Source organism: Xyrauchen texanus, chromosome 29, assembly GCF_025860055.1.
Source record: "Xyrauchen texanus isolate HMW12.3.18 chromosome 29, RBS_HiC_50CHRs, whole genome shotgun sequence".
Classification (NCBI taxonomy): domain Eukaryota; kingdom Metazoa; phylum Chordata; class Actinopteri; order Cypriniformes; family Catostomidae; genus Xyrauchen; species Xyrauchen texanus.
Genome location: NC_068304.1, coordinates 33,459,842 through 33,486,863, shown reverse-complemented (window position 1 = coordinate 33,486,863; position 27,022 = coordinate 33,459,842). Strand labels below are relative to the sequence as shown.

The 27,022-nt window shown below is 39.9% G+C and overlaps 2 protein-coding genes across 4 annotated transcripts in view; both read right to left on the bottom strand.

The window, feature by feature from the left end:
* Window positions 1–27,022, bottom strand: part of LOC127622649 (protein Aster-B-like) — a 355,094-nt gene that overhangs the window by 166,495 nt on the left and 161,577 nt on the right. The gene's annotated exons all lie outside the window — the stretch shown is intronic.
* Window positions 5,485–27,022, bottom strand: part of LOC127622655 (PTB-containing, cubilin and LRP1-interacting protein-like) — a 31,646-nt gene continuing 10,108 nt past the window's right edge. Inside the window, exons 2-3 of the mRNA XM_052096674.1 lie at window positions 15,107–15,253; window positions 5,485–6,011 (exon numbers count right to left, since the gene is read on the bottom strand). Of these exons, the coding sequence (XP_051952634.1) occupies window positions 5,523–6,011; window positions 15,107–15,253 (636 nt within the window). The 3' untranslated portion in view covers window positions 5,485–5,522. The remainder of the gene's footprint in view (window positions 6,012–15,106; window positions 15,254–27,022) is intronic.

The following is a 27,022-nucleotide window of genomic DNA, read 5'->3' as shown; positions in this document are numbered from 1 at the left end:
TATATATATATACACCCACACATACATACATATATCTGTCTGTCTAAGAGGCTAAATAAATAAATAAAACACAACACCTTAGTTTGGTAAATAGTTTATATATGACTTTTTATCTTTGCAAATACAGCATAAAAAACACATATGGTAACATTTTAAAACATTAAAGTGAGTCTGAGCCATTAAGACATGTAATGAGAATGTTCATCTATTTTACAAATAATAACAATAAAAAAGAACAACAAAGAGACACTCATCTTCATTCTCCCCTGACAATTCACTCGGACTACAGGCTACTCCCAGTTCTCAATTCAAATTCACAGTTGGCCATAATACTGATTCCTTAAATCATGCTTCTCACTTTATTCAAAATATCTAACATTTAATGCAGTATTTCAAAGAAGAATAAAAGTATGGATACATTTGTATTTACACAAGCTTATTGAATGAGTTTCAATATATTGTATATATATCCTTTATATATATTTTTTTTCTTTATTTATATGATCGCTGCTCAGGGTCTGCACCACTTTAGTTTTCTCTCCCTTTCCCCCTGAGCCTGAATTCAGATCCACTCCAACAGAATCAAAATTAACATTTGATTTTATAACCAAATTCAAAATCGGAATACAAAATATATGTGAGTCAGAGTCTCTTCATTCACCTACTCGTGTGTTAATTCAATTCGCTCCACAATCCAACGTTCCCATATAAGGTTTTTCACAGGAAAGTGGAGTTGTGTGTATGAGAATGTGTGTGTGTGTGTGTGGTGTGTGAAGGTTTGTATTTTGAGAAAATACCACACACATCATCCCATCTTGGCATCTAGTATAAAAAGTGACTAAATATAACACTGCTTCCAAATCACCTGCAAATACAAATGTATATATATATATATTAAAAAAAACCACACTAAAATAATAATAAAACAAGGCTTTGAGTACGTATACAATTATAGCACTTGCAGCACAAGAGACACCATACATTCAGTATTAGGGCAAGATACAGGCACTCTATGGGACAACAATGTTTTTAGGGTCCTGGAACCTCCCTCTCCCCACACAAACACACATTTCTTTCAGAATCTCTAGGAAGACACCACACATGCTAATAAAGGACTGGTAAAGGGGATTTCTTTTACTGAAAAAAAGCACAATCAAAACAATAGTCTCAAAGTCCCCATGAAATCAAAATTGGAGTTGTGATGTTTTTAGACCATGTCTGTTGGCTTTGAGGCTGTCTACTTTATATGCTAGTGTAAGTTTTAGCAGATTTCCGCATTTAAATAAATAGTGCACCCACAAATGAAAATTCTGTCAAAATTCAGTCACCTTTGTGTTGTGTTCATTTTGTGCTAACATATTTTGTGTTCCTGGGCAAAAATGACCAGCCCACTTAGATTGTTTATAAAGCTCTCATATTGCATATATTATCACATATTGCATTAGATCTTTTTATTAACTTAATTAAGTTTATTAACTTAACTTAATTGAACTGAGCTTACACCGGACCATAGGGGGGCACTCTCAGCGGAATATATATCTATCTATATATATACAGTACTGTGCAAAAGTTTTAGGCACATAAGATGCTTCACAAAAACATTTGTCTTAAGGTGGATATTTATATTTTCAGTTTTAGTGTGAACTATACATTTTAGACTCCCAAACATTTATTTTGCAAATAGAAGAACAGGGAGTCTTGCGACGTGGTCCCCACTGAACATCGAGTCAGTCTGGGATTACAAGAAGAGACAGAAGCAATTGAGACAGCACAAATAGACTGAAGAACTGTAGCAAATTCACCAAGAAGCTTGGAACATCCTATCTGCCAACAACCAAGAAAAAATGTGTCCAGGTGTACCTAGGAGAAATTGTGCAGTTTTGAAGGCAAAGGCGGTAACACCATGGTTTACTGGACTTTGTATGATGGCAGTTTACTGGACTTTGTATGATGTTAATTGATAACTTAAAACTATTTACAGCATTATTTTTGAAGACATCCTCACTATGCAAAATTTTCCCAAGTGCCTAAAACTTAAAAAAAACCAAACATATAGATGAGAACTCCTTCAATACTGTTTAAAAAGCATCCCAGTGTGATACCTCAAGAAGTTGGTTTATAAAATGTCAAGAGTACATTACTGCTGGTAGTAGTGTGGCCACGTTGAAGATGCTAAAATATAACACAGTTTTGATTTAATTTGTATTTTTTTAATTCACAACATAATTCCCATATTTCCATTTCTATTATTCCCTAGTTGTGAGGACTTTACTCTTATTCTAAAATGTGAAAAAAAAATAAAAAAAAAAATAAACAAAAATAAAGAATAAGTAAGTGACCCTAAACTTTTGAATGGTAGTGTATATAATTGCATAATATATGAATAACCACTTGCTTGATCTGAACAAAATAATATAATTTTAAAGCTTAGAATCTGGACTTTACAATGCTTATAGCTGATAAGCAAATAATAACTGTTTTGTTCTATTATTTGAACTCATATTCAGAATTGGTAAAACCATAAAAATATGAGATAGTCATGTGTTCTATATCATTGGAAAGGTCTCAATTAGGCCAAACTGCAATGAGTATTAGTGTATGAAATTCCCACTGACACACATAAATAAAATAAACAGGAGTGGCTTTTGTCACGTTTTTCCTTATTATTCATACATATAACATAGACAACTACATATCGTAACTTAAAGCATATTATCCCCATTGAAATATTCCTCAAAGAGTGCACATGGAAAGATGATGCACATAAGGACACTAAAAAGGGTGTGTGTGTGTGTGTGTGTGTGTGTGTGTGTGAGAGAGAGAGTTTTTGTTCACATGTCCGAGGACTTTGTGTGTGCTCATGTAAAGGATTGGGATGCTCCTGAACACTTAATATTTCTGTATTTTGTAGTCTATTCCATTTATTTCCAATGGCTGGTCATTTTTGACAAGGAACACAAGTGTAACAATGTGAAATAAAACCAAACATTTTTAAAGAAAATGGTCGGTTTCTTTGCGTGTGTATGTTTTCAGATAACATATGTGAACAAATTCATGGAATATTATTCCAATTGGATTAAGTAAACATAAATAAATAATAAAAATTAAGAAAAAAGTAGTCCTGGTCAAAATGACCGGACTGCATCAAAAGGGTTAAGTAATTTTCCTTTAAAATTTTGATGTCTTTTGCATGTTTATATACGTATGAGAGTAGCTTATTCACAGTCGCACATTTTCACGAACTTGTGTTTTTTTGTTGTTGCACTAAACAATGCAAATTCTCAAGGGAACTCACGAACATGAACAAACTCTTTTAGCGTTCATGAACATACAAAGGATGTCAACATTTTCAATAAAAAAGACTTTGGATAATTGCTTGGAAAATCTAGAAAAATCGTGAATAGTAAAATAGCAAAAATCTTGACATCTGTTGCACATGCATGAGAGAAGCTCATTCACATTAGCACACATGATTTAAGACATGACTAGGGCTAAGTATCAAGTTCGTTTTAGGCACTGACCGAATTGCCTCTAAACTATCGAGTATCAAAAAATGTCTTCGTTCGGTACCAAATTTTGATACCTAAGGCGTTAATCTCGTCAACGTCAGTGATAAGCATGTAGCATGCTAGATGTGCCCAAATCTAAAAGTGCCGGTGATTGGCTGTGTTTAGGCATCAAGGAAAAACACTAGTTTAAGCCGGTAATGCCCAGACACGTGGCTCACACGTGAGGCTGTAGTGTGTACGCGTCTCAACACCCATAGATGTAAAAGATGTGGAAAAGATCAAAAGTGTGGCTACATTTCACCAGGCTCGATGCCAACAGTGAGCGATGCAATATTTGCGATAAAATAATTGTCGGCGCTATGACTGGTACTCCGACAGATAAGATTAAAGTTTAGCAAACAAACCAACAAACAAAATCGGCTAACTTGCAGTGGTAAATGCTTGTGTACTTGTTAAATTAACGTTTCTGTGCGCGGTAACATAGTCCTATAAACTGGGACCTACATAACTTTAGATATTGTTTGGATGTATGGCTATAGATAGCTAGCTAAATCGATGCTAAAAATGCTTTAAGGATGACAGCAACTGATCAAGATTAACTTACATTAAACTAGTTCTCTTGTTAAACCATACTTGTCCTTAAGGTTGGCTGAATTAACAGTTTAGCTTTCTTGTTTTTTTTCCCTCTTCATATTAATGTTATAGCATCTGCCCCTGCTGACCATGGCATGAGGAGACCAGAAGGCTCAACAAAAAATAAAACCAAAGTTTTTTTGTGGTAGTGTTTGTAATCTTGATAAAACTGATTTAATAAAATTGGTATCGAAAAAAGTATTGTTTAGGAACCGGAATCAAAGTCAAGACATTGGTATCGGTTTCGATATCGACATTTATTGAACGATACCCAGCCCTAGACAAGACTGTGATATAAACTACATGCTGTAATCTATTTTAAAAACGGGACAAGTTCTTGATATGTCCTGTCCCAGCTTTTTGTTTTATTAAGTAATATGTCAACACAGGAAAGAAAATGGCAAATTGATTTCATGGGGTCTTTAAAATGCAACAGTCCTGCATGAGTGAATGTACTGATTTATCACTGGAACATCTCACTTTCATTCATCACATACAAGTATTTCTAAACTATTCGCTTGTTCAAAATACACACTTCCTCATGCACACATAAACACACTTAACTTCACTGACCAGGCAAGCAGACATGTACACTCTTGCAACGTCTAGCTTGTTGTAGAAAACCCGTTCCATAGTTATTAATAGGCTCATGAGCTGCAGGCATACTACATCACATACTGACTTTTGGTATCCTTAAAACAACAACAAAAACATACAAATTGATGCATGGTCTCTATCGGTGATGATTGGCACAATAAAGGCAAAAGAATGCCCTAGGCTGGCTGCCTGCCATATATATCAAAATTATATAGTCTCTCTCGCTTAAACTCTACTTAGCAGAAAGAATATACCTCTCCGATATCTAAAAAATGTCCCCTTAGAAGGTATTTCAAGAATCACCCATCAAAAAGGTGAAGTAGAACAAAAGTTGAATAACAGGTAAAAGGTGTATTAATTCCCTACCACTTTTCCAAACATCATATTAAAATACAGTAACAGGGAGTGTAACCATCGTAAAGTTCAATGTTACATATTGAAGTTTTGTACCTTAGTGATTTATTTCTCAGTAAATGATTTAGTAAAATGGGCACAGTCTGAATAATAAAGGCAGATGTTAGCTTACTAGTTAATTTTGCTTCTTAGTCATTTCTTTTCCAGGTCATAACTGTCCCATTTACATTGCCTTTTTCTTGTGGTTTTGTTTCATTTTTGTCATTTTTGTTTGTTTTTCTGAATGTTCTATTATGGCACAAAGACAAGAAAGAGAGAGAAAGCGTGTTAAACCGATACACCAGTACCAGTACTATCTCACACTTCTACTCCCTCACCCCCCCCAACCCCACCCCTAACTTTACAGAAGCTCCGCACCTTCCCCCCTCCTCAGTCATCGTCTGGTGTGCCAGAATCTTCGGGAAACTCGTCGGATGATCCACTCTTGTGGATACGTCCGTCACTGCGCATGCTGTGGAAGGTTTTCTTAAAAGCTTCCATCATGGAGTGGGCCAGTTTTTTCGCCTCCAATTTACTCTCGCACTCCACAGCATGGCAGTCCATCTGGAACGTCAGATCATCGTTGATTTGCCGGTAGATCCACGCAAACACGTTCGGGCTAATGTTGTGGTCTGCAGTGCAATATGCAATGCGAGCCACCTGAAAGGTGTCCATGGCAATTGAGGCCTCGCCCCGCCCATCCAGGTGATGCAGTCGCACCTGGAAAGGACGGATCTCAAGTATTGCATCGCAAGAGGCGATGGAGTCATCGTCGGTGAGAGAATTCCGCTTTGAGTCCCATAATCCCGCAACTGATGACTCTGTGCAGCCAGACAGGAACTGAGTGCCGGAAATAGTCACTTTGCCCAGGTAGGTCACCTAGTAAAGGCAAACACACCAAACAAACAGTGAAAAGATAAGTTACAGGTACAAGTTCAAACATCTACTGCAACTGCACTGGAAAAAAAAGAAAAGAAAAACATTCTTTGGCTCAACAACCATAACGTATGAAAATAAATAGCTTCTACTCAAAAACATACATTTTTAGGTTTACTTAATTAACATTAATGCATACAAAACAAATGTCAACTATAAAGTGAACTTCGAGTGATACATACAGTTACATAAACAATTTTTACTTGAACTTCTTTTTGCCTGAAAAAATCCATAAAATTAAGATTTTAAGTTCTACTAACTCAAACAATCAAGTACAGAACCAAGGTTGTGCGGAATATCCATAATCCCTTGCACTTGAATAATTTAAGCATGTTTGTTTGGTCAAAAGGAACATATTAGGGCACAGAATAAGCTGCTATTAAGAATTCATAGAGATTTTAGCACAGATTTTAGTATTATCGATGTTGTTTTACTTTATTTAGTTTTTTCATGCAAAGTCACTATTAGGGTGATTAGTGTTCAGTTGGTTAAGTTTGATCTTGTTCAATCAATGTGTTTTTTTCTTTGTGCATTTGAATCTGTATAGCTGAAGTGCAGCTTTATAAGCACTTCTTTGGGGGAATCAAGTTTAATGTCAGACCTCAGTCATTATTTTATTTTGAGCCTATTCAATAAAGTAGAAACTGATTGTTAATTTATACATGTTAATTTGAAACAACATGCTTTTAGTTTTTAAATCTTATTAATTTAACATTCCTTTTTAAGTAAATAAAGTTGAATGAACTCATACGTGTGTATATCTAACAAAGGTTTTCTAGTTATGCTGAGATAAAATTACCATTAAATGAAGCTGAATTTACTTAAAAAATGTGTGATGCAAAATTGTTACATATAAATTTTATGTAAATCCAACAAAAATGGTGTATTCTAAACTTTTTTCTATCTCTGAATGACAGAAAAATGTACACGAGTAAATTTTCTTAAGCGTTGCCAGTATGTTAACACTATTTTAAACTGTATTACAGTTATTTTTAGTGATCATCAGTGACTTAGCAAAACTTTAAGCTAAGGTAATTTAGTGTAGGAATTCACCATTCACAATTAATCAAGTTATTAAATCAACTTTTGTTGAAAATTGTTTTTTTTGTGTGACTCAGCGGTTAAGGCTCTGGGTTGCTGACCAGAAGGTCGGGGGTTCAAGCCCCAACACCGCCAAGACACCACTGTTGGGCCCTTGAGCAAGGCCCTTGACCCTATCTGCTCCAGGGGGTGCCATATCATGGCTGACCCTACACTCTTAGCTGGAATGTGTGAAAAAAATAATTTCACTCTATATCTGCAAAAATGTATGTATAATGTGTGACAATAGATCAATTATTTATTATTATTAAATCTAACCATTAAGTTAATTGTGGAATAATTCATCAAATTTGTTCCCAGATGTTTCCTTTCAAGTGTGTAAAATGTGATGCCTGTGTTGTATCAATTTGAAATTCTGTTTATTGATTTGTTTCTACAGGAATCAAAGTCATACTTATTCGTACGAGCCAAGTCATATGATATCTTATGATTTTGCCATTTTTTATGAGTTATTACAAATGATTACAAGCTGTCATGAGACTTTGTTGGATATATGCAGCTGTTGTTGAAACAGTTACGGATTAAACAGAAAGAATCCAGAGAATATGAGCAGTTGTGAATACCTGTTCTTGTTAAAGTGTTTGTAAGTGTGTGCTTTTGGCAAGGATTTGGGAAGAAAAAGTGGAACTACAGAAGAAAAAATCTGTGCGTCTGGTTGTCTGTTTCCTATTCCAGACATTCTGTTTAGTCTGTAACCGCAAGGTCTAAATCTGGCCTTGCTTTCTCCTTCCCATTTATTCAACTTGCAGTGTCGACATTTAGAGAATGTTGTTTTTTATTGCTGTAACTGTTCAAACTTTAAAAAACAAAACAAAAAAAAAAACATCTGCAGCAAGGGCACAAACATCTGTGCTGTACTTAATAATAGAACTGCATACCAGACTAAACGCTACAACGCAGTCATCGCTCTTATAAACAGGACTCTTATTGCCACACTTTCCAGATGAGTCTTTTTCTTTCTTTATCTCTTTCGTTCTCTCAAACAGAAATGAAGCCTTGCTGTGAGCTGGGAGAGGAAATACCAGTAATATCTCCTCTCTTCTGAAAACGATTTACATCAGAGAGAGAGAGAGAGAGAGAGAGAGAAGGAATGAGAAAGGGGATGTGTGTTCTCTTCTGGAAGAAGTGTTGGAAAACATTAGACCTGAAAGAAATGAAACACTCACAGCACTATGTCTAACAGATACAATAGAGAGTATGTGTGTTTGTGTGTTTCCCAATACCGGATGGATAAAATTAGTCCTTATTATGGTCTACGGAAACTTCCAACCAAGTATGGGAGAAAAATATATTGTTAGCTAAAAAAATTTAGACCAAGTAAATAAAAAAATGTAAACTAAACCGTAACTATAGTGTGCACTATATGAAAACTAAATAGAATATCACATTGACATAAATTTTCAGACCCTTTGCTATGACACTTGAAATTTAGCTCAGGTGCATCCCATTTCTCTGGATCATCTTTGAGATGTGAATGGAGTCCTCCTGTGTCAAATTCAATTGATTGGACATGATTTGGAAAGGCACACACCTGTCTATATAAGGTATCACACTTGAAAAAGCATATCAGACTAAAAACCAAGCTATGAGGTCAAAGGAACTACCTGCAGAGCTCAGAGACAGGATTGAATAGTGGCACAACTCTGGGGAAGGCTGCAAAAATATTTTGGCTGCATTGAAGATTTCCAAGAGCACACAATGGCCTCCATAATTCTTAAATGGAAGAAGTTTGGAACAACCAAGACTTGTCCTAGAGCTGGCCACACAGCAAAACTGAGCAATCGGGGGAGAAGGGCCTTGATAAGAGAGGTGACCAAGAACCCGATTGTCACTCTTGTAGAGCTCTAGAGATCATATGTGTAGATCGGAGAAACTTGCAGAAGGTCAACCATCACTGCAACACTCCACCGATCTGGGTTTTATGGCATAGTGGCCAGAAGGAAGCCTCTCCTCTGTGCAAGACTGAGTAAATCCTGCTTGGAATTTGCAAAAAAGCACCTAAAGGACTCTCAGAATGTGAGAAACAAGATTCTCTGGTCTGATGAAAGGGAGATTGAACTGTTTGTCCTCAATTCCAAGCGTCATGTCTGGAGGAAAGCTGGCAACACTCATCACATGTGCAATATAATCCCAACGGTGAAGCATGATGGTGGTAGCATCATGCTGTGGGGTTATTTTTCAGTCGCAGGCACTGGGGGACTGGTCAGAAAATACAGTGATATCCTTAATGAAAACCTGGTCCAGAGTGCTCAGGACCTCACAAAAGCCAAAGGTTCACCTTCCAACAGGACAATGACCCTAAGCACACAGCTGAGACAATGCAAGAGTGGCTTAGGGACAACTCTGTCCTTGAGTGGCCCAGCCAGAGCCTGAATTTAAACCCAATCAAACATCTCTGGAGAGACCTGAAAAGGACTGTCCACCAACGGTCCCCATCCAACCTAACAAGCTTTAGAGGATCTGCAGAGAAGAATGGCAGAAAATCCTCAAATCCATAAAGACGAGGCTGTAATCGCTGCCAAAGGTGCTTGAAATAAATAACGAGTTATGGATCTGAATACTTACAGTATGTCAATGTGATATTTAATTTTTTTATATAATACATTTTTAAAGCTAACAAAAATCTGGCTTTTGCTTTGTCATTATGGGGTTTGGAGTGTAGATTGATGTGAGGATTTTTTGTAATAATTTAAAGCCTTTTAGCATAAGGCTGCAACATAACAAATGGTGAAAAAATTAAGGGGTCTGAATACTTTATGAATGCACTGTACATCATGTAAATAGACAGGTAATCAGTGGCTGCTAGGGCTTCACAAATTCAGCATCTGAAAGTTGAAATTGTTTGAACTTTGAAAGTTGACGAGCCATGTGAAAGGACCTTAATGCTTTAAATAAAAACAAAACTGAAAAAGAGCAGAAACTCATCTTCGATTGCACATAGAAACTGTTAAAAGGAAAAACTTATTTTATGTTATGAGCTACATTATGACACATTTTAAAACGCAACAACGTGTGAAATCAAGCTTTAAAACTTGCGTTCACATGCTTGCATAACTTAAGTTTTGGGCCTAACTTAACGTGCAAAAGTGTCACTTTAAAGTCAGAAAATTCTTAATATCCCTGTATACTACACAAGTCCTCTAAACACACTGTAGGCTATTCTAAATAAGTCAGTGTATTTACACAGCCTCACAGTTTCTTTAAAAGCCTCTTGGATTTCAAAATGCTTATTCAGCTTCTTGGAAAAGATGAGAAAAAGATAAAGATATCAGGAGAGAGAAAGAATGTGTTTATGCCGGATTGTGGTAAAGGCTTGAACCTATGTATGACCCTGATCAAAGCATGGCCAATTCCACAAACCCTTGGAGTTAAGAGGAGGCTTATATAGAAACCGCTGTTACTAACACACAACTATAAACTTATACAAAAATCACCTTTTTATGTCATTCATCATTCCATTCCATTAGTCTAAAAACACTGGCATTGAAAATCTTGATCAAACACATATTTTGGCCCTTCCTCGTCCCAGTAGTACTTGTGGTTTTGAGCTCTATACTAACACCCATCGTCCTAGATACTGGAAGTTTGTTTACCAAGTTCTGCCGCTGCACACCGAAGGTGTTTGTTTATCTTCTGTTTTGTTATTTTTAGTAGTTACTGTTGTTACTCTCATCCTACTCTAAATTATTTTTTTGTGCTTTTTGCATTCTGGACTGCCAGCCACAACTTACAAGCTCTCTGACAGCTGAACACTACCTTTTGCTCACTCTTGGTGTTTGCTGTCACGAAATGTATCCATGATCTGCACCGTGAGAGGAGCATTTTGTTTTATCACTCCAGCAGTGAACTTTTGTTTTGACATTTTGTCTTTCCACTTGCACTCATTCTGTTTGGACTGTGTGATGGATCACTCTCCTGCTGATCAACACCAAACCATATCCTGTATATAAAGATGGACGACATGACAGCTCCCAAAAAGTAAAGCCAAAACATCTCAATTGCGACCTGGTGGCTGGCTGCAGTACAGGTTATAAACCCCGCCCCTCCATGTTAGAATGGGACATGAGCCAAACAAAGAAATCAAAGTACACCTCAAATACATTTTTCCCAAAGATGGTTTCTGTCATTTTAGGTAGTTCTTATCACGTTGATGGAGGCACTTGTGGACTTCTTTTCGGGAATGTTGAGTGGAGATGAAGCATTAACTTGTTGTTCTGCAGGAAACTTTACTAACCAGCCAATGGGATCTGAGGGATAATTACAGTTTTTTCAGTAAGTTAAATTTGTGTTTTGTAAGCTAATCAGTAAATTAATGTAATTAGCTGGCTAGCTAAAACAACAAGCACTCGAACATTAGCTATGTGGAAAAAAGTAGGTGATCAGTAGCTAGAGGTTACTAATTACTTTTTATTTTAGAATATAATATGGTAAAAATCTGAATTATATTTTGTCTCCACCCCCCGATCACTATTTAGCAGACTCAAGCTCCAAATGACGTCATCAGAGCAAGATGGCAACGCCTGTTTCTGGGATATTTTCGCTTCATTTTTGTACAGTGGGAGGAAGCGGAGATGCATCGTCCATCTTTATATACAGTCTATGCACCAAACCAACACTCTTGACTATACGGTTGACTTGGGCTCCTTTGTTGTTTGTAGCATATTGTGTATTAGCTGTTTAATTGTTTGGTTTGCTTGTTTTGTTTACATGTACTTATATGTTTGAGCTTTGGCTGTAAGTGCTATGAGAAGTAAACATTTTATCATTATTGTCATTATTAGTGGTAGTAACTTAATAACTTTTTTAAATGTTCTTCGCATCTTTATGTGTTAAACTTTTTTATTTATCAAAAACTTACTGAGTGCCCTTTTAGGTCCAAGGCATGTCTGCATCATGAAAGCACTTTTTTAATTTTCACATTCCTGTAATTCCAAACATTTTTGGTTCATTACAGGCTCCTCTGGGGAGATGATAACATGGAATCATGAATTTATTAAAAACAATGCAAAAGGGATACAAATTTAAAAAATATTATTACTTTGGTAACACTTTACGATAAAGTTCAATTTCTTTTCATTAGTTATTTGAATAACAAATAAAAACATTATTAATAAAACATGAATAATAATGCAAAATATATTTTACAGCATTTAATCTTGGTTAATGTTAATTTCAACAGTTATTAACAGTAATGCAATACAACTAATAATGAACTGTTTTTTTTTTATCAACCAACATTAATAAATGTTGTTTACAAATATTGTTCATTGTCATTACATGATACTTAATGCATTTTATCATGTTAACAAATGGAGCCTTATTGTAAAGCATTACTGTAACTTTTATATAATATTCAAGTTGATTCGTAGAACATGGATATCATAACTAAAGTGGGCCTAAAGATACATTTTTAGAAATGGGAAAATATTTTAATATTTAAAATGTAAATTGTTTATGTTAATATTTTATAAAACAAACAACAATAAACAAACAAAACAAAAACAAATTTGTCATCATTTATGATTGATCTTTCATCATTTAAAAGAAATGCTGAGCAGAATGACTCAGTCTCCATTTATTTTCATAGCATAGTTTTTTTATACAAAGAAAAGTGAATGGTGACTCAGGCTGTCATTCTGCTTAACCCCTCCTTTTGTGTTTCACGGAAGAAAAAGTCATATAGGTCTGGACCAACAAGAGTAAAGTAAATTACAGAATTTCCATTTTTGGGTAAATTATCCCTTTATTTGCCAGGCAGAATTGTATTACTGTGACAGCCCGAGGGCCAACAGAAAGAACGACAAAATAGAGAAAAACAAGAGACGAAGAAAATGGTTTTAAACAGGGACAGAGCAGACATTTCACGTATGCCTAGTGCTGAGTGTGCACACACAGCAGGCCCGATCTCCATGGAAACAGCGTATAGACTGGCTTTGTTGAGTTGTTACATAATCAAAAGGCCTCAATGGATGATTAGGTCTCCTTTCTGTCTTACTTTTCCACTCTGTCACTAGCTCTCTGAAATACAGCTACTGTCAAGCTAAAACACGTGGTCTGTCAGATGAATGCGCTCACCATTGGTTAAAAGCTCAATTCTAACGGTCTACACCCAAAGTGTAGAAATGATTGTGGTCAAGTGTGTAAGTGTGTGTGTGTGTGTGTGTGTGTGTGTGTGTGTTTAGGGTATGCTAGCGACTTTATACTCTCTGAGGTCCATATTAAAATACACAGATGAAAATATGTGAAATGTTTCACATATTTTAGGTTCAATGAGGAGAAAGTTTACTAAGACCAAGTGTGTGCCCTCATTAATTTCCTTTAATGTCAGAAATGTGGCAGCAATCATTGTGGAATTTAAAATCTCAGCGAGACTAGCCATGTTTGGAATAGCAAACTAACATGCTGCTCTTAATATTTCCGCAGTATGCAGCATGTATACTGTGTACAATATCCATATTATGTGCATGCATTGAATACCAGGGATTAGAAATAGTCAGGGATTAGAAATAGTCAGGGATTAGAAAAGGTTCAAGGAACAAAGGCGGATAATCAAACGAATGGAATAGAAAATGGAAGCAAAAACCATTTCAATTGTTCCAGGAAGAAAATTTGTAGTTTAAATGCAAGTAACAGGGAAAAAACTTTAATATTTTGTTCCAATAATTGTTTTCATAGAGCAAAGACCAATTAATTTGTAGTCTATTTAGACTTTTTTCACGTTTGACGGATGGAATGTAGCCTATTTTATATATTTATTCTAACATTTACCATTCTATACCATGTATTATACTTTTGATACGGTTTCGGACCAAATACAAATACAGACCAAACCAAAAAGAAAAATGCAATGCACCTAAATTGACATTACATTTACATTGTTTACACAACGATATATAACAAATTCTATATGCTATTCTATATTCTAAATGCTATTAAATGCATATATTCCATATGCTAAATTCACCATATTTCTTGAGACGATATCTAAATGTTACTCACTGAATTTACGAGGTCATGTGACAATGTAGTACACTAAAACTTGAAATGTCAATCACTGCATAATGCCTACTGTTTCACTTACTGTTAAAAAAACTGTAGGCTGTATTCTGCAAGTAGTTTGCTAACTGAAACACAGCTAAAGAAAAATGAAAACTGAAGAATAGGAAGGGAGTACATATACAAAGATAGAGAGACGTACAGTTAGAGAAAGAGAGATTGTGTTTGTCTTCACCAGCATTTTGCAATGTATGTATGCTGCTGAGGTATCCATGGCAACTGCATTACAGCTTCTTCAGCAGGGCGATATCCTTGAGAGATTTTCTATATTTTTAGCGGATTTATTTTTCCAGTATTTCTTCAATACATGTATAAGGTAACCAAATCAAGACTCCAGCAATAGTGTACAAGATGTGTCAAAACTAGTGCACGACTGTGACAGAATGCATGAACTCGTTTTTAAGCAAAGATCCCTTGTCTTGTGTTGGCCTGTAAATTACTTGGGTTAAAACGGAGATATCTTTAAAGGTGAATTATGTAATTTCTCCTATATAAAAATTATTTTTTGCTATCTCAATTTAATGAGCAAAGACATCTGTAAGTAAGCCATTGGAAGGTTGATTTTTTTTCCAAACGTTCAACTCTATGGCACTTTCAAACACTTCTTGACATGTCCAACCCATTGAAGGTAGGTGTTCTGATTTGTGCCTGATAGGCTTACAAGGTCCTAACTATAAACATATTCCTAATTAAACCAGTAAGGTTGATCAGCCTGTCACAAAGCAAGGCACCTTGCACACCATTTTGAGGAAATGTATTTAAGAGGTCTAGAGAATGCATCAAATTCCACTGCTGGAATCTTCCAATGCATATGGTTGCAGACCGCAACAGCGAAAACATTTAGTCTTGAACAGATTCAGGATCCAAGTGTCATTTCATACCTTATATCCTGTATGCATGCGGTTCTTTGAATGAGGTGTGGTGGAACACAGCTCAATGGCCTCTGGCTCATGAAAGATCACTGTAGGCAACGGGTCCTTCCGGAGCGTTAGCACATTGAGTTTGGTCTTCAGCATAGTCTGTAAATGCTAGAAAATACAAAATCTAAGTTTAGGTTAAAGTTTGCACAATGCTGAACAAGCTACATGGGAGTCTCTGTTTAAGATTGTAAAAGACCACTTTCACAAAAAAGTTACAGTGTAAAGTTTATGGCATACTTGTGTAATAATACACAGATGTCTCTCTCTCTCTCATAATCAATCTCAGGCCCTCTTTGTATAAATGAACCCACAAAAAAATTATTTGACAATTGTTATGAATTAAGCAGACTGTTTTATATACAGTTACTAATAGTACAACGATTAGAAATAGCACCCAAACCCCAAAACTATTTGCGAAAGGTGATTTAATTTATAAAGCAGGGCTGGGCAAAAGTATACATTTTTCTCAATATTGATCCTGAAATGCCAAGAATGCGAAAAGCACCTACAATGCAGTAAATCACTCGCATATGTGACAAACTTTCATGCAATGGGACTAAAAATGTCTGTGATTTGCCACTGGCAGGTACATTTTTAGGATTCACTCAGTAGTGATTTGTGTAGTATATTGGTGAGGATGTTCAGGACAGAGAACCTATCACTGCGTGTTGAGAGTAAAAGTTTGATTTGACTTGTAATTTGATTAAATAAATAAACATTTAATTCTAATCACAAATTGCACGAATGCAGTGAAGCCATTAGACTCACTTTCATTGATGTGTATTCAACCAAAACACTTCTGTGAAATGCTTGCTAAACTTCTGCTAGTCTTAAAGAGACAGTTCCGTTTTAGCACTTGCACTGCATATCAGTGTAAATGATATACTTGTAAATAGTACAAATTATGCATATAAACAATAAACATGTAACAAACAATGCTTTAAGACATAATATTTATTGATGGAATACATGGATTTGTGCATTTTTTGTGATCAAATGTGATCAAAATTATGATAAACTAATGCTAAAATAAAATTTGTAAAATTAATATTTAAAAAATGTACAATTCATAATTGAAATATACCTATATGCATTAGAATCAAATTGGTATTTCTGTACTAATAAGCAGCCCAATTAGAGTGCTGGACTACCACCTTTCTAACTCTTGAGTCATTCCATCTTGGAAGTAAACCTGCAACCCTTGTGATAGTATTTAGCAGATTAAATCCTTAACCATAAGGTAAACAATGCCCCATTGTATTTACAATCACTTACACACTGACCAGCCGGAATATGTCTGGTCATATGACCAGGCCCAGAAGAAATTTGCAAGCCTTTTTATCATTTTATTTTTTGCATTCTTTTCTTTTCTTTTTTTTTTTATTTTTTTATAGCATTTTTGCACTGATCTGGAAAAGGAAATTTCTTTTTACAAAACAAATACAAAAACAAACACAAACTTCCACAATGGGGAAAAACAATAAACGTAAACTAGGGGAAACAGGACAACAGGACCGACCGGACCGAACAGGGAAGGAATCGTGAACAAGACCGAACATACAATAAACAGGACCAACCAACCAACTAGACCAACTGGGAAACAAGATTAACTGCCACTGGACAGCAAACACGAGGAGACTAAAATAGGTAGAGAAATCAACAGGTCAACAAGACATGGCAGGTGTGACTAATAAACTAATAATGGGCAAACAAGGAGGCGGGGTATGACATAAGATAGAATTACACACGGCGATTCCCAAACAAAACAAAGCCACATGCTCTCAAAACATCTGAATGGCATGATGCCGGCAGGTCATCCCCATCTACCTGGATGAGGGAGGGGATAAGGGGAGGGAAACAAAAATATATGTGGCACCTACAGCCCGTACCGGTGATCGTGCCAACTTAACAAAACATTTTTAAAAAGAGAGGGAAAGGCCAACACGGAGCAGCAGTGTGAGAGAGAGAGACACAAAAAAAACCCTCGGCCACTCCTCCAACCTCCAATGGACGACAGCCGCGCCTCCCCGGACGGATCGGAAGCAGGCTTTCTGCCCTGGCTGCAGCCCTCTCAGGCAGCTGGGCTCCTCCGTCCTCCTACTGATGGCCGCAGCTGCTCCATTGGGGTGGATGGTAGTGGCGAGGACTCTACCACGGCACATCCCTCCTCCTTCCCAGATTTCGGCCCCAGTGTAAAGGGAGATCCGGATTGATTATATGAATAATATTTTAATACTTATTTTTGTTAAACTTAAACAAAAAGACAAACACACAAAGGTGTCTGACAGCTGTCCGTAAATCTCTCTCTCTGTCCCACTACAGACTCCCTCTCTGAGGCTTGATTAGCCTGATTAGGGGCCGGGTGTGTGGAATCATGACACGGCCCTGCCCTCCGCCCTGTCACAGACACTTTCTGAAAGAAACATTCCTGTGGTCTGAGGAAGAAAGAAAAGCAGAAAGAGGAATAATGAAAGAAGCAGAGAGATGGGGAGACAAAAAGAGGCTTTTCAGGAGAGGCCGAGGTGTTGAAATAAAGCAGGAATTTTATTCATAATATTTTCACTGCGTTTAAGTTTTAGCCTAATCTCAGTCAGGAAGTAAAAAAAGAGTCTATTTGCAGCAAATTCAACCAAAGACTGCAGAAGGGGAACAGTGGACGTTTTCCACGAAAAACTGCTTGTGTGTTTCTGTGTGTGAGAGAGTCATTGTTAGGAGAGTGTATGCTTGCTCTTTTGTATTCTTATATTTGTCCAAGTTTTTAGATTTTTTTTTTAGGTTTTAAACAAGGTGGGAATAAAATGTGACACCAAAAACATAGATAATTAAAACTTTTTCACCTTAGACCCCCCCTTCCTGAAAACGTGACACTGGCTCCAAACTTTACCTCCAACAGAGTGACTGGCTCCTCTCAGGAGAGAAAGAGAGAGAGTTCTCAGAAACTTGACACAGAGAGAGAGAGAATTTTGTTTCTGAGAAAGAGGGCAGAGTTCTCAGAGTTAAGTCAGAATTTCAGGGTCTACACACATTTTCCTGTTTACTTGAATACTGGATGCATGAGTAGAACTAGAGCATGACCATCACCTTTACTAACCTCTTTTTGTCTCCACATGAGCAATATCAGAAAGGATATTTCAGCACATTTCTCTGACATATCAAACTAGAAGTTTATCCATCACCTCATTGCCAAGCTTGACAAGAACAACATAGACATAACATGTCAATTCTCTCTCTAACTGTAGATAACTATCATTACCTACGGCTAACCAAAAGCTAGGTGGCTTGCTGTCGTTGGTGGACCACATAAAGACGAGTGGCCAATCATAAAGCTTCATTCTCAACAACATAGCATAATGAAAATAAAACCATTCCACAACCATTCCTCCAATTAGCTCCACACTAATGTTGAAGTTCTTACACGGCTAGAAAACTTGAACTTGTTCCTTGCAGGCCATAAAGAGTTTAGTCAGAGTTGACAGCATATTTAATTTGATGTGAACGAAAACAGAGGTACAGTAAATATGTTGCAATTAAAAGAATAATATGTCCTAAAGGAATGGTCTGAATATACAAAGTTGGCTCATTAAAGTTGGTTTGACAAGACACACAAGAATCAATAGCATTTGGGATCATGAGTTACTGTCAAGATCCTATTCAGCCTTAGTCATGATAATAATGTTGCATATTGTTGGACCTATGCAGTTTATGTAATATTAATAAATGCCAGTAGGGCTGGGCAATACATCAAATACCCATGATATTATTGCGATGATTTTGCTGACAACAATATCATGAATATTGCAATTGTCACGAACCCCGCTCCCTCGCTCCGCCCCCTCGCGCTTCCACGCTCGTTCGGCCCCCTGGAGCTCGCACGCTCGTTTTGCCCCCTCGAGCTCGCACGCTCGTTTTGCTCCCTCGAGCTCGCACGCTCGTTTTGCTCCCTCGAGCTTCCACGCTCGTTTTGCTCCTACGAGCTCTCTTGCTCGTACACTATCTCCCCCCTCGGGCTCACATGCCCGCTCCCAATGGCCAGAACATTATGTACACCTGCGCCCGCTCTCAGTCACCACATTAGTTTCACCTGCACTCGTCTCATCACCTATCATTGTTTACACCTGCACTCGCCCCTATATATATATCACAACCCGTTCGTCTCACTCGGGTTGGTTATTGTATTTAGTTTCCCGTGTCCTTGCCCCCCGCTAGTCTCGTCTAGTTTAGAACTCCTCTTGTCTTCCTCTTAGCTTGCCAGCTCCCCTTGTTCCCCTGTCTTTTGCTCCCATTAGTCTCGTCTTTCTCATCTTGATTCCCCGGCTTTTGACCCTACGCTCCCCTCGACAACTCTCAGTTGGATTTGCCCTTTTTGTACTGTTGCACGCTTTGTATTTAATAAAGCTGTTTGTATTCGACATTGTGACTGTCTCTTCTTGTGCGGGTTACAGAATAACCAACCCTACCGAAGACAGTCACAATGTCCCGCGCTGAGGATTCGCGCAGCTCACTAGAGCGGAGGTACATGTCACATTCAGCGCGAGGAGCTACGGTTTGGAGGCATGACCGAGCGCTCACGGCCCAGGGACAGCAGGTACGTGCGATTTTTGATTTGATTCACCCTGTTCCACCTGTGTCTGTCCCTGAGCCCGGTTATGCTCCCAACACATCCCCGAGCGCCGTAAGCCTTCAACCCCCTGAGAGGTTTGATGGCTCTTCGGGCGCTTGCCAAGGGTTGTTTATGCAGGGCAGCGGTTGTAGAACTTTAAACCGTGCCCTTAACATTATGGACCCAGCGGCCCAACTCTTGGTTTTGCGTCAGGGGAGTCAACCCTTGGAGGTTTATGTGGTTGACTTTTGTGCCCTGGCTAACCAGGTGAATTTTGATGAGGTGGCTCTAAAAGACATTTTTCAATATGGACTGAATGAGCCAGCCTCATCATTCATGCCTGGTGGTCGCTGCTCTCTCAACTTGGCTCAATTTATTGACCTCACCCTACTGTACACTGGTTCCTCGTTTACTGTGGGGGAGGCAGACACTGAACCAGCGCTCCATACCACGGCCCCCGTCTTGAAGCCTACCACGGCCCCCGTCTTGAAGCCTGTCACGGCCCCAGTCCCGAAGCCTTACACGGCCCTAGTCCCGAAGCCTTACACGGCCCTAGCCCCGAAGCCTGACATGGCCCTAGTCCCGAAGCCTTACACGGCCCTAGCCCCGAAGCCTGACACGGCCCTAGCCCCGAAGCCTTACACGGCCCTAGTCCCGAAGCCTGACACGGCCCCAGTCCCGAGGCCTGTCACGGCCCCAGTCCCAAAGCCTGTCACGGCCCCAGTCCAGAAGCCTGTCACGGCCCCAGTCTCGAAGCCTGGCACGGCCAGCGAGTCAACGCCCATGCCCGCCATGGCCAGAGAGCCAGCGCCCATGCCCGCCACGGCCAACGAGCCAGCGCCCATGCCCGCCACGGCCAACGAGCCAGCGCCCATGCCCGCCACGGTCAACGAGCCAGCGCCCATGCCCGCCACGGCCGGCGAGCCAGCGCCCATGTCTGCCACGGTCAGCGAGCCAGCGCCTGTAGCCTCGACCGCCCCAGAGCCAGCGCCTGTAGCCTCGACCGTCCCCATGGCCACGTCCCCTGTTGGCCGAAGACGTAAGAGAAGGAAGAGGGCCCCTTCCCCCCAGTCTCGTCTTGTACTCAAGACCGCAGAGGTTCCCTCAGAGTCTTCCACGGCTATGCCGGGTTCTGCTCCGCCCTCAGAGTCTTCCACGGCTCTGCCGGGTTCTGCTCCGCCCTCAGAGTCTTCCACGGCTCTGCCGGGTTCTGCTCCGCCCTCAGAGTCTTCCACGGCTCTGCCGGGTTCTGCTCCGCCCTCAGAGTCTTCCACGGCTCTGCCAGCCTCTGCCTGCCCCTCAGAGCCCTCGCGGCCTCCGCCTCACGAGCCTCCCAAGGCTCCTCCTCCCAAGCCTCCCAGGGCTCCTCCTCTCGAGCCTCCCAGGGATCCTCCTCTCGAGCCTCCTAGGGCTCCGTTTCTCGAGCCTCCCAGAGCTCTACCTCCCAAGCCCCCCAGGGTTCGGCCTTTCAAGTCTCTCGAGCCTCCCAGAGCTCTAACCCTCGAGCCTCTCAGGGCTCACGTCCCTCGAGTCTTTCATGGCTCCACCCCTCAAGCCTCTCACGGCTTTGCCTCTCGAGTCTCTCAGGGCTCCTCCCCCTCTCAAGCCTCTCAGGGCTTCCCCTCTCGAGTCTTTCAGGGCTCCTCCTCCCCTCGAGCCTCTCAGGGCTCCGTCCCTCGAGTCTTTCATGGCTCCACCCCTCAAGCCTCTCACGGCTTCGCCTCTCGAGTCTCTCAGGGCTCCTCCCCCTCTCAAGCCTCTCAGGGCTTCCCCTCTCGAGTCTTTCAGGGCTCCTCCTCCCCTCGAGCCTCTCAGGGCTCCTCCTCCCCTCGAGCCTCTCAGGGCTCCGCCCCTCGAGTCTTTCATGGCTCCACCCCTCAAGCCTCTCACGGCTTCATCTCTCGAGTCTCTCAGGGCTCCTCCTCCTCTCGAGCCTCTCAGGGCTCCGCCCCCCAAGCCTCTCGAGCCTGCTACGGCTCCGCCTCTCGGGCCTCCTACGGCTCTACCCCCCGAGACTACAGAGCCTGCCAGGTCGTCGCCTCGGGGACCTCCCACGGCGCCACCTCCCTTGGCTCCACCTCCAGAGCCTTCCAGGCCTTCGCCCCTAAAGCCTCCTTCGGCTCCACCTCCAGAGCCTTCCAGGCCTCCACCTCCAGAGCCTTCCAGACCTACCCCCCTAAAGCCTCCCTTGGCTCCACCTCCAGAGCCTTCCAGGCCTTTGCTCCTAAAGCCTCCTTCGGCTCCACCTCCAGAGCCTTCCAGGCCTTCGCCCCTAAAGCCTCCTTCGGCTCCACCTCCAGAGCCTTCCAGAACCCCACCTCCAGAGCCGCCTACAGTGCCACCTCTGACGGCACCGCCTTTCACGGCTCAGCCCGGACTTCCTGACCCCCTTCCTGTCCTGTGGCCTCTTCCCTGGCCTCCGGACCCTATTCCTGTCCGGTGGTCACCTTCCAGACCCCCGGACCCAGTCCCTGTCCTCCAGTCACCTTCCAGACCCCCTGACCCTGTCTCTGCCCTATGGCTGCCCCCTAGATCTCCCGACCACCCGCCTGTCCGCTATGTTCCCCCCGACCTTGCCTTGAAACTGCCCATTGACCCCATGGACTGTCTCATTTCCCTCTGTGCCCCTTGGACTGCCCTCAATTTTGTTTGTGTGTTTTGTGGGTTGTCTATTCAGGGTTTTTTGTTTGTTGGGATCGTCCAGCACCACTTCCCAGAGGTCGCGCTCCTCACAACCGAGCGCGGCCGTCGGGAGCCGTCCGTTTTAGAGGGGGGAGTACTGTCACGAACCCCGCTCCCTCGCTCCGCCCCCTCGAGCTTCCACGCTCGTTCCGCCCCCTCGAGCTCGCACGCTCGTTCCGCCCCCTCAAGCTCGCACGCTCGTTTTGCTCCCTCGAGCTTCCACGCTCGTTTTGCTCCTACGAGCTCTCTCCCCCCGCTAGTTTCGTCTAGTTTAGAACTCCTCTTGTCTTCCTCTTAGCTTGCCAGCTCCCCTTGTTCCCCTGTCTTTTGCTCCCACTAGTCTCGTCTTTCTCATCTTGATTCCCCGGCTTTTGACCCTACGCTCCCCTCGACAACTCTCAGTTGGATTTGCCCTTTTTGTACTGTTGCACGCTTTGTATTTAATAAAGCTGTTTGTATTCGACATTGTGACTGTCTCTTCTTGTGCGGGTTACAGCAATGATTTTAATTATGGCCATTATGTTTCATATAGAGCATCAGTAGACTAATTTCACAATTCTTCAGGGTTGTATAATGAATAAAATAACATAAAAATGGATTAATTATCATATGTGATTATTTAACTGCCAAAGGTTGCGAATAAAAACAGATAAACATGGTATGTGTGCACTTCAGAATAAATCGGCGTCGCACTGATCTGTGTGCATGCACGGGGATAGCGGGGCTCGTTGACTCGTGTTCACAGCGCAGTTCACCTGCATTGTGAAGTACTGCAGGTTCAAGCATTCACACAATTCCAAACATTAGTAAACGATATAAAGTTGTTATACAAATCTACAAACACGGAACAGAAAAGGAGAGTTTGACAGCAGTTCACGAGATACGAATCTCATAACTGTCAAAACAACCATATGCTTTCCATTTCACATTAAAAGCTCCTGGTGAATGTGAAATAAACACGACTGCACGTGCATTGTCAAAATAAAAACCCAGTTAAGGGTGAAGTAAATAGGACAGAAATATATACATTTATGTTTAACAAATCTTATCCTGAAATGAATAATAATTCAGAATTATAATAATAAACTTGACTGGGTTCCACAGAAATTATTTAGTACTATGCAAAATTCACCTGGTTTCCAAAAAATAATTGAAGTAGTTTTTGCACACCTTGTTCAATCACAAAGAAAAAATTTTTAGCAAAAAATATATGAAGGTAAATAAGATTTTATTAAGCTTTCATATATGATTGTATATTACATATAAGTATTATTATTAAATATAAGTGTTAATTTAGTGAAAAACTGTGGGAAACATGCCTTCATAATTTTTAAATAGATTTGTATTTAATGCTTTTGAAATATTAATTATGCATGGCTACAATGGCTGTTTAGATGAAATGATAAATGATGAAATGATAAATGATAAAAAAAAAAAAACACTATGCTATTTCAGAGCAAAAACATCAATTCCAATTGAAAGTGATCATCCCTATGCCATACTCCCTCTTGAAGGACAGATCTCTTGATGTGGACACTCTAAAGGGAGCATGAAAGTACTGTATGAATGTACCCTTTGCTAAAAGTCTTGTAAAAAGTGTCCTTCGAAAAAAACAAAATAGTTTTTCTTATTTTTGTTTGGAACGAACTTTCGAGTGGCACCCCCTTCCCGCAGTGCCCTTCAAGGGCGCAAAACTGCCATTTGGTAAACGGCCATAATTATTGAGATATGTATCGAATATCGTTGATTTGCTGAAAAATATTGAGATATAATTTTTGAAGCCATATCGCCCAGCCATAAATGCCAGTGTTTGATTTTAAGGGCATTTTTTGTTTACGTCATAATTTGGGACCTGAAACTAAACTAGTTGAGAACCACTGACCTAACATGCACAAGTTAAATAAACATTCATGCACACAACTTCAAACACACACAAAATGGTCTTTTCCAGCAAACACACACATTGGTTATGTGTGTGTAGAAGGGAGCAATGTGTAAAACTTGTCTGATTTGATCTAAATGGTTGTGAGTAATAAACCATGAATGTGTATGCCCATTTCCTGTTGTATGTGGGCGAGAGATGGACAAAACTATGTCAGTGTTTAACACATTATGAAGGAGTTTGTGGCTTTGTCCTGCACTGATGAGTTTTACAAGACCCAGGGCATCTCTAGTCATTCATATATCACACACACCGAGTGTGTCTAGAGAGATGTCAAAGGGCTGGTTTAAGTTAGCAAGGCAGTGAGACAATGGAAATACAAAGGGACATCTCTAGCCTCTATCAGCCGATTATATCCAACCAAACCTCAAACAGTCTTGTAATGCAAGTTGTGCCTAAGTCTTGAAATAATACTGAAGGTTTTCTACAATTTAAAGGGAGTAAAGAAACATAAAGGAATGTTCCGGTTCAATTCAAGTTCAGCTCTATGGACAGCATCTGTGACATGCTGTCGATTATCACAGAAAATAATTTAAATGTATCCCTTAGTTGTGAAACTGAAAACTAAGTTTACAGTAATGCACAACAGAGGTTTATTGGGTAAGTCTGCAAACAGACTTATAAATATAAGATGTTTCATTTTCTTTCCTTAAAGACCCCATTAAATCAAAATGTAGTTTTGTGGCTTTTAGTCCAATGTGTTGGTTTTAAGGCCTTCCACAGATTATGCTAGTACACTCCTAAAGTTGACAACATTATCTTTTAGCAGGTATTAAAAATGTACAGTTTCTCTTCAGTGAAAATGGGCCAAACACTTTAATTCTTACTAATCTCACAGCCTAGGTTGTGTAACAAATTTTGTCCACTAAAATGCTCTGTAAAATGAGAACTATCCCTCACCCTAAAATCACTTGCATCCAACTAGCAATCGCAAATAGCTAAGCATGGTTCATGTCAGTGACATAAATACAAGGCTCTTGGCCATTTGAATTAAAGGAACGTGAGCTTCGATATTTCCCACACCAACTTCTTATTTCAACAGGAAATACATCAACACAGGAAAGAAACACTGTGCTCCTCAAGCCATTTAATTTCATTTGGCTACAGGTGTAAATTCTAGAAGTGAAAAGCCCTAATCTCTCCCTTTCCTCTCCACCCACCAAAATGACCCATTTAAAATCTGACTTTCACACAGAGATGATATGCCTGGTTGCTAAGTATGAGAATGTGTCCAGACAGCTTGCAAGTGTGGGTGCCAGTCGTAGGGTGTGTATAACTTTGCGAGTGTCCTTGTTGCGTTTCACATGGACCTACCAGGGCCAAGTCAGCCTAGACATCTGGGAGGTCCTGTGATGCCACTGGCGGATGCCATTGGCAACCCCCCCAAAGAAAACACTGATGAGATAGAAATTATGAGTTGATGAGATAATGGCAATGACAGCCAAAAACCTTATGGAATGTAATTAGGAATGTTGGTTTAATACAAGTTAAACTCAATCGATCAGATTTGTTGCAATACGTTAATCACCACAGTTATAATTTCCACTTGTCCCTTGTTTATTTATTTTAAAAAACAAATTGAGGGTTAGAGTGAATCACTTACTATAGAAGTAAATGGTGCCAGCATTTGGAGTGTTTAAACACTAAAATATTATTGATCTTTTTACGTAAAAGCACTTCGAAATATGCAAATTATTCAGTAAAAAACATGCTGTCAACAAATTGTCTAAATTTTCACTTTTGCAGTTGTCCAACTATTCTAGTTAATCATCAACTTTTTGCTCCTGTAAGTGAAAGCATGTCGTCAAGCACCTGGTGTCAGGTTAAAAGCAAACAGCTTTTATTTTTTCAGATTCCGGCAGTTTTTCATTGTTGGACATCAAAAACGACAACAAGGAATCAAGTTTATGTTCTTCTGTTGCTTTAAGTCAGGCATAATATCTGATCAGCTCCAAGTAAACAGTTATGTCACCTCTCTTCTCGTTATCCTAAAGCAGACATCAAGCAAACATTATTAAGCAATTTTATCACACTTGAGTCATGATTCCACTGATCTCACAGCAAAATCGTAAACAGTAGGTTGACTTTTCTTTATCTAAAATAGGTTTGTGCATACCGAAATGTGAAACAATACCCCAGTGGGTAAAACGGTAAGTATTTCTGGGCATACAGGCACATGTGAGCTCCATTTTCAAGGGTGAAATGACCATGGAGGGGTGCCAAATGGTTGTGTACAAAAGTGAAACAAGTTGTTTTTAGCTGTACAGGCTGTAATAAAGTGAAGAGGAAAGCATATTTAATAAAACATATCCCCCAATCCAAACCCCACATGTAAACCTAACCATCAGTGGAGTAAAAATTCAAAAAGAGGAAAATGCAACCTCAGAATCGTGCCTGTCACTGATTTTAGGAACAAGATTACATCCTAGTATCAATGTGGGAAAGACATTTCTGTCTGCAGAACTGCCGCTCACTGGATGTTTTTTTGTTTTTGGCACCATTCTGAGTAAATTCTAGAGACTGTTGTGTGTAAAAATTCCAGGATATCAGCAGTTATAGAAATACTCAAACAAGCCTATCTGGCACCAACAATCATACCATGGTCCAAATCACTGAGATCACATTTTTCCCCATTCTGATGGTTGATGTGAAC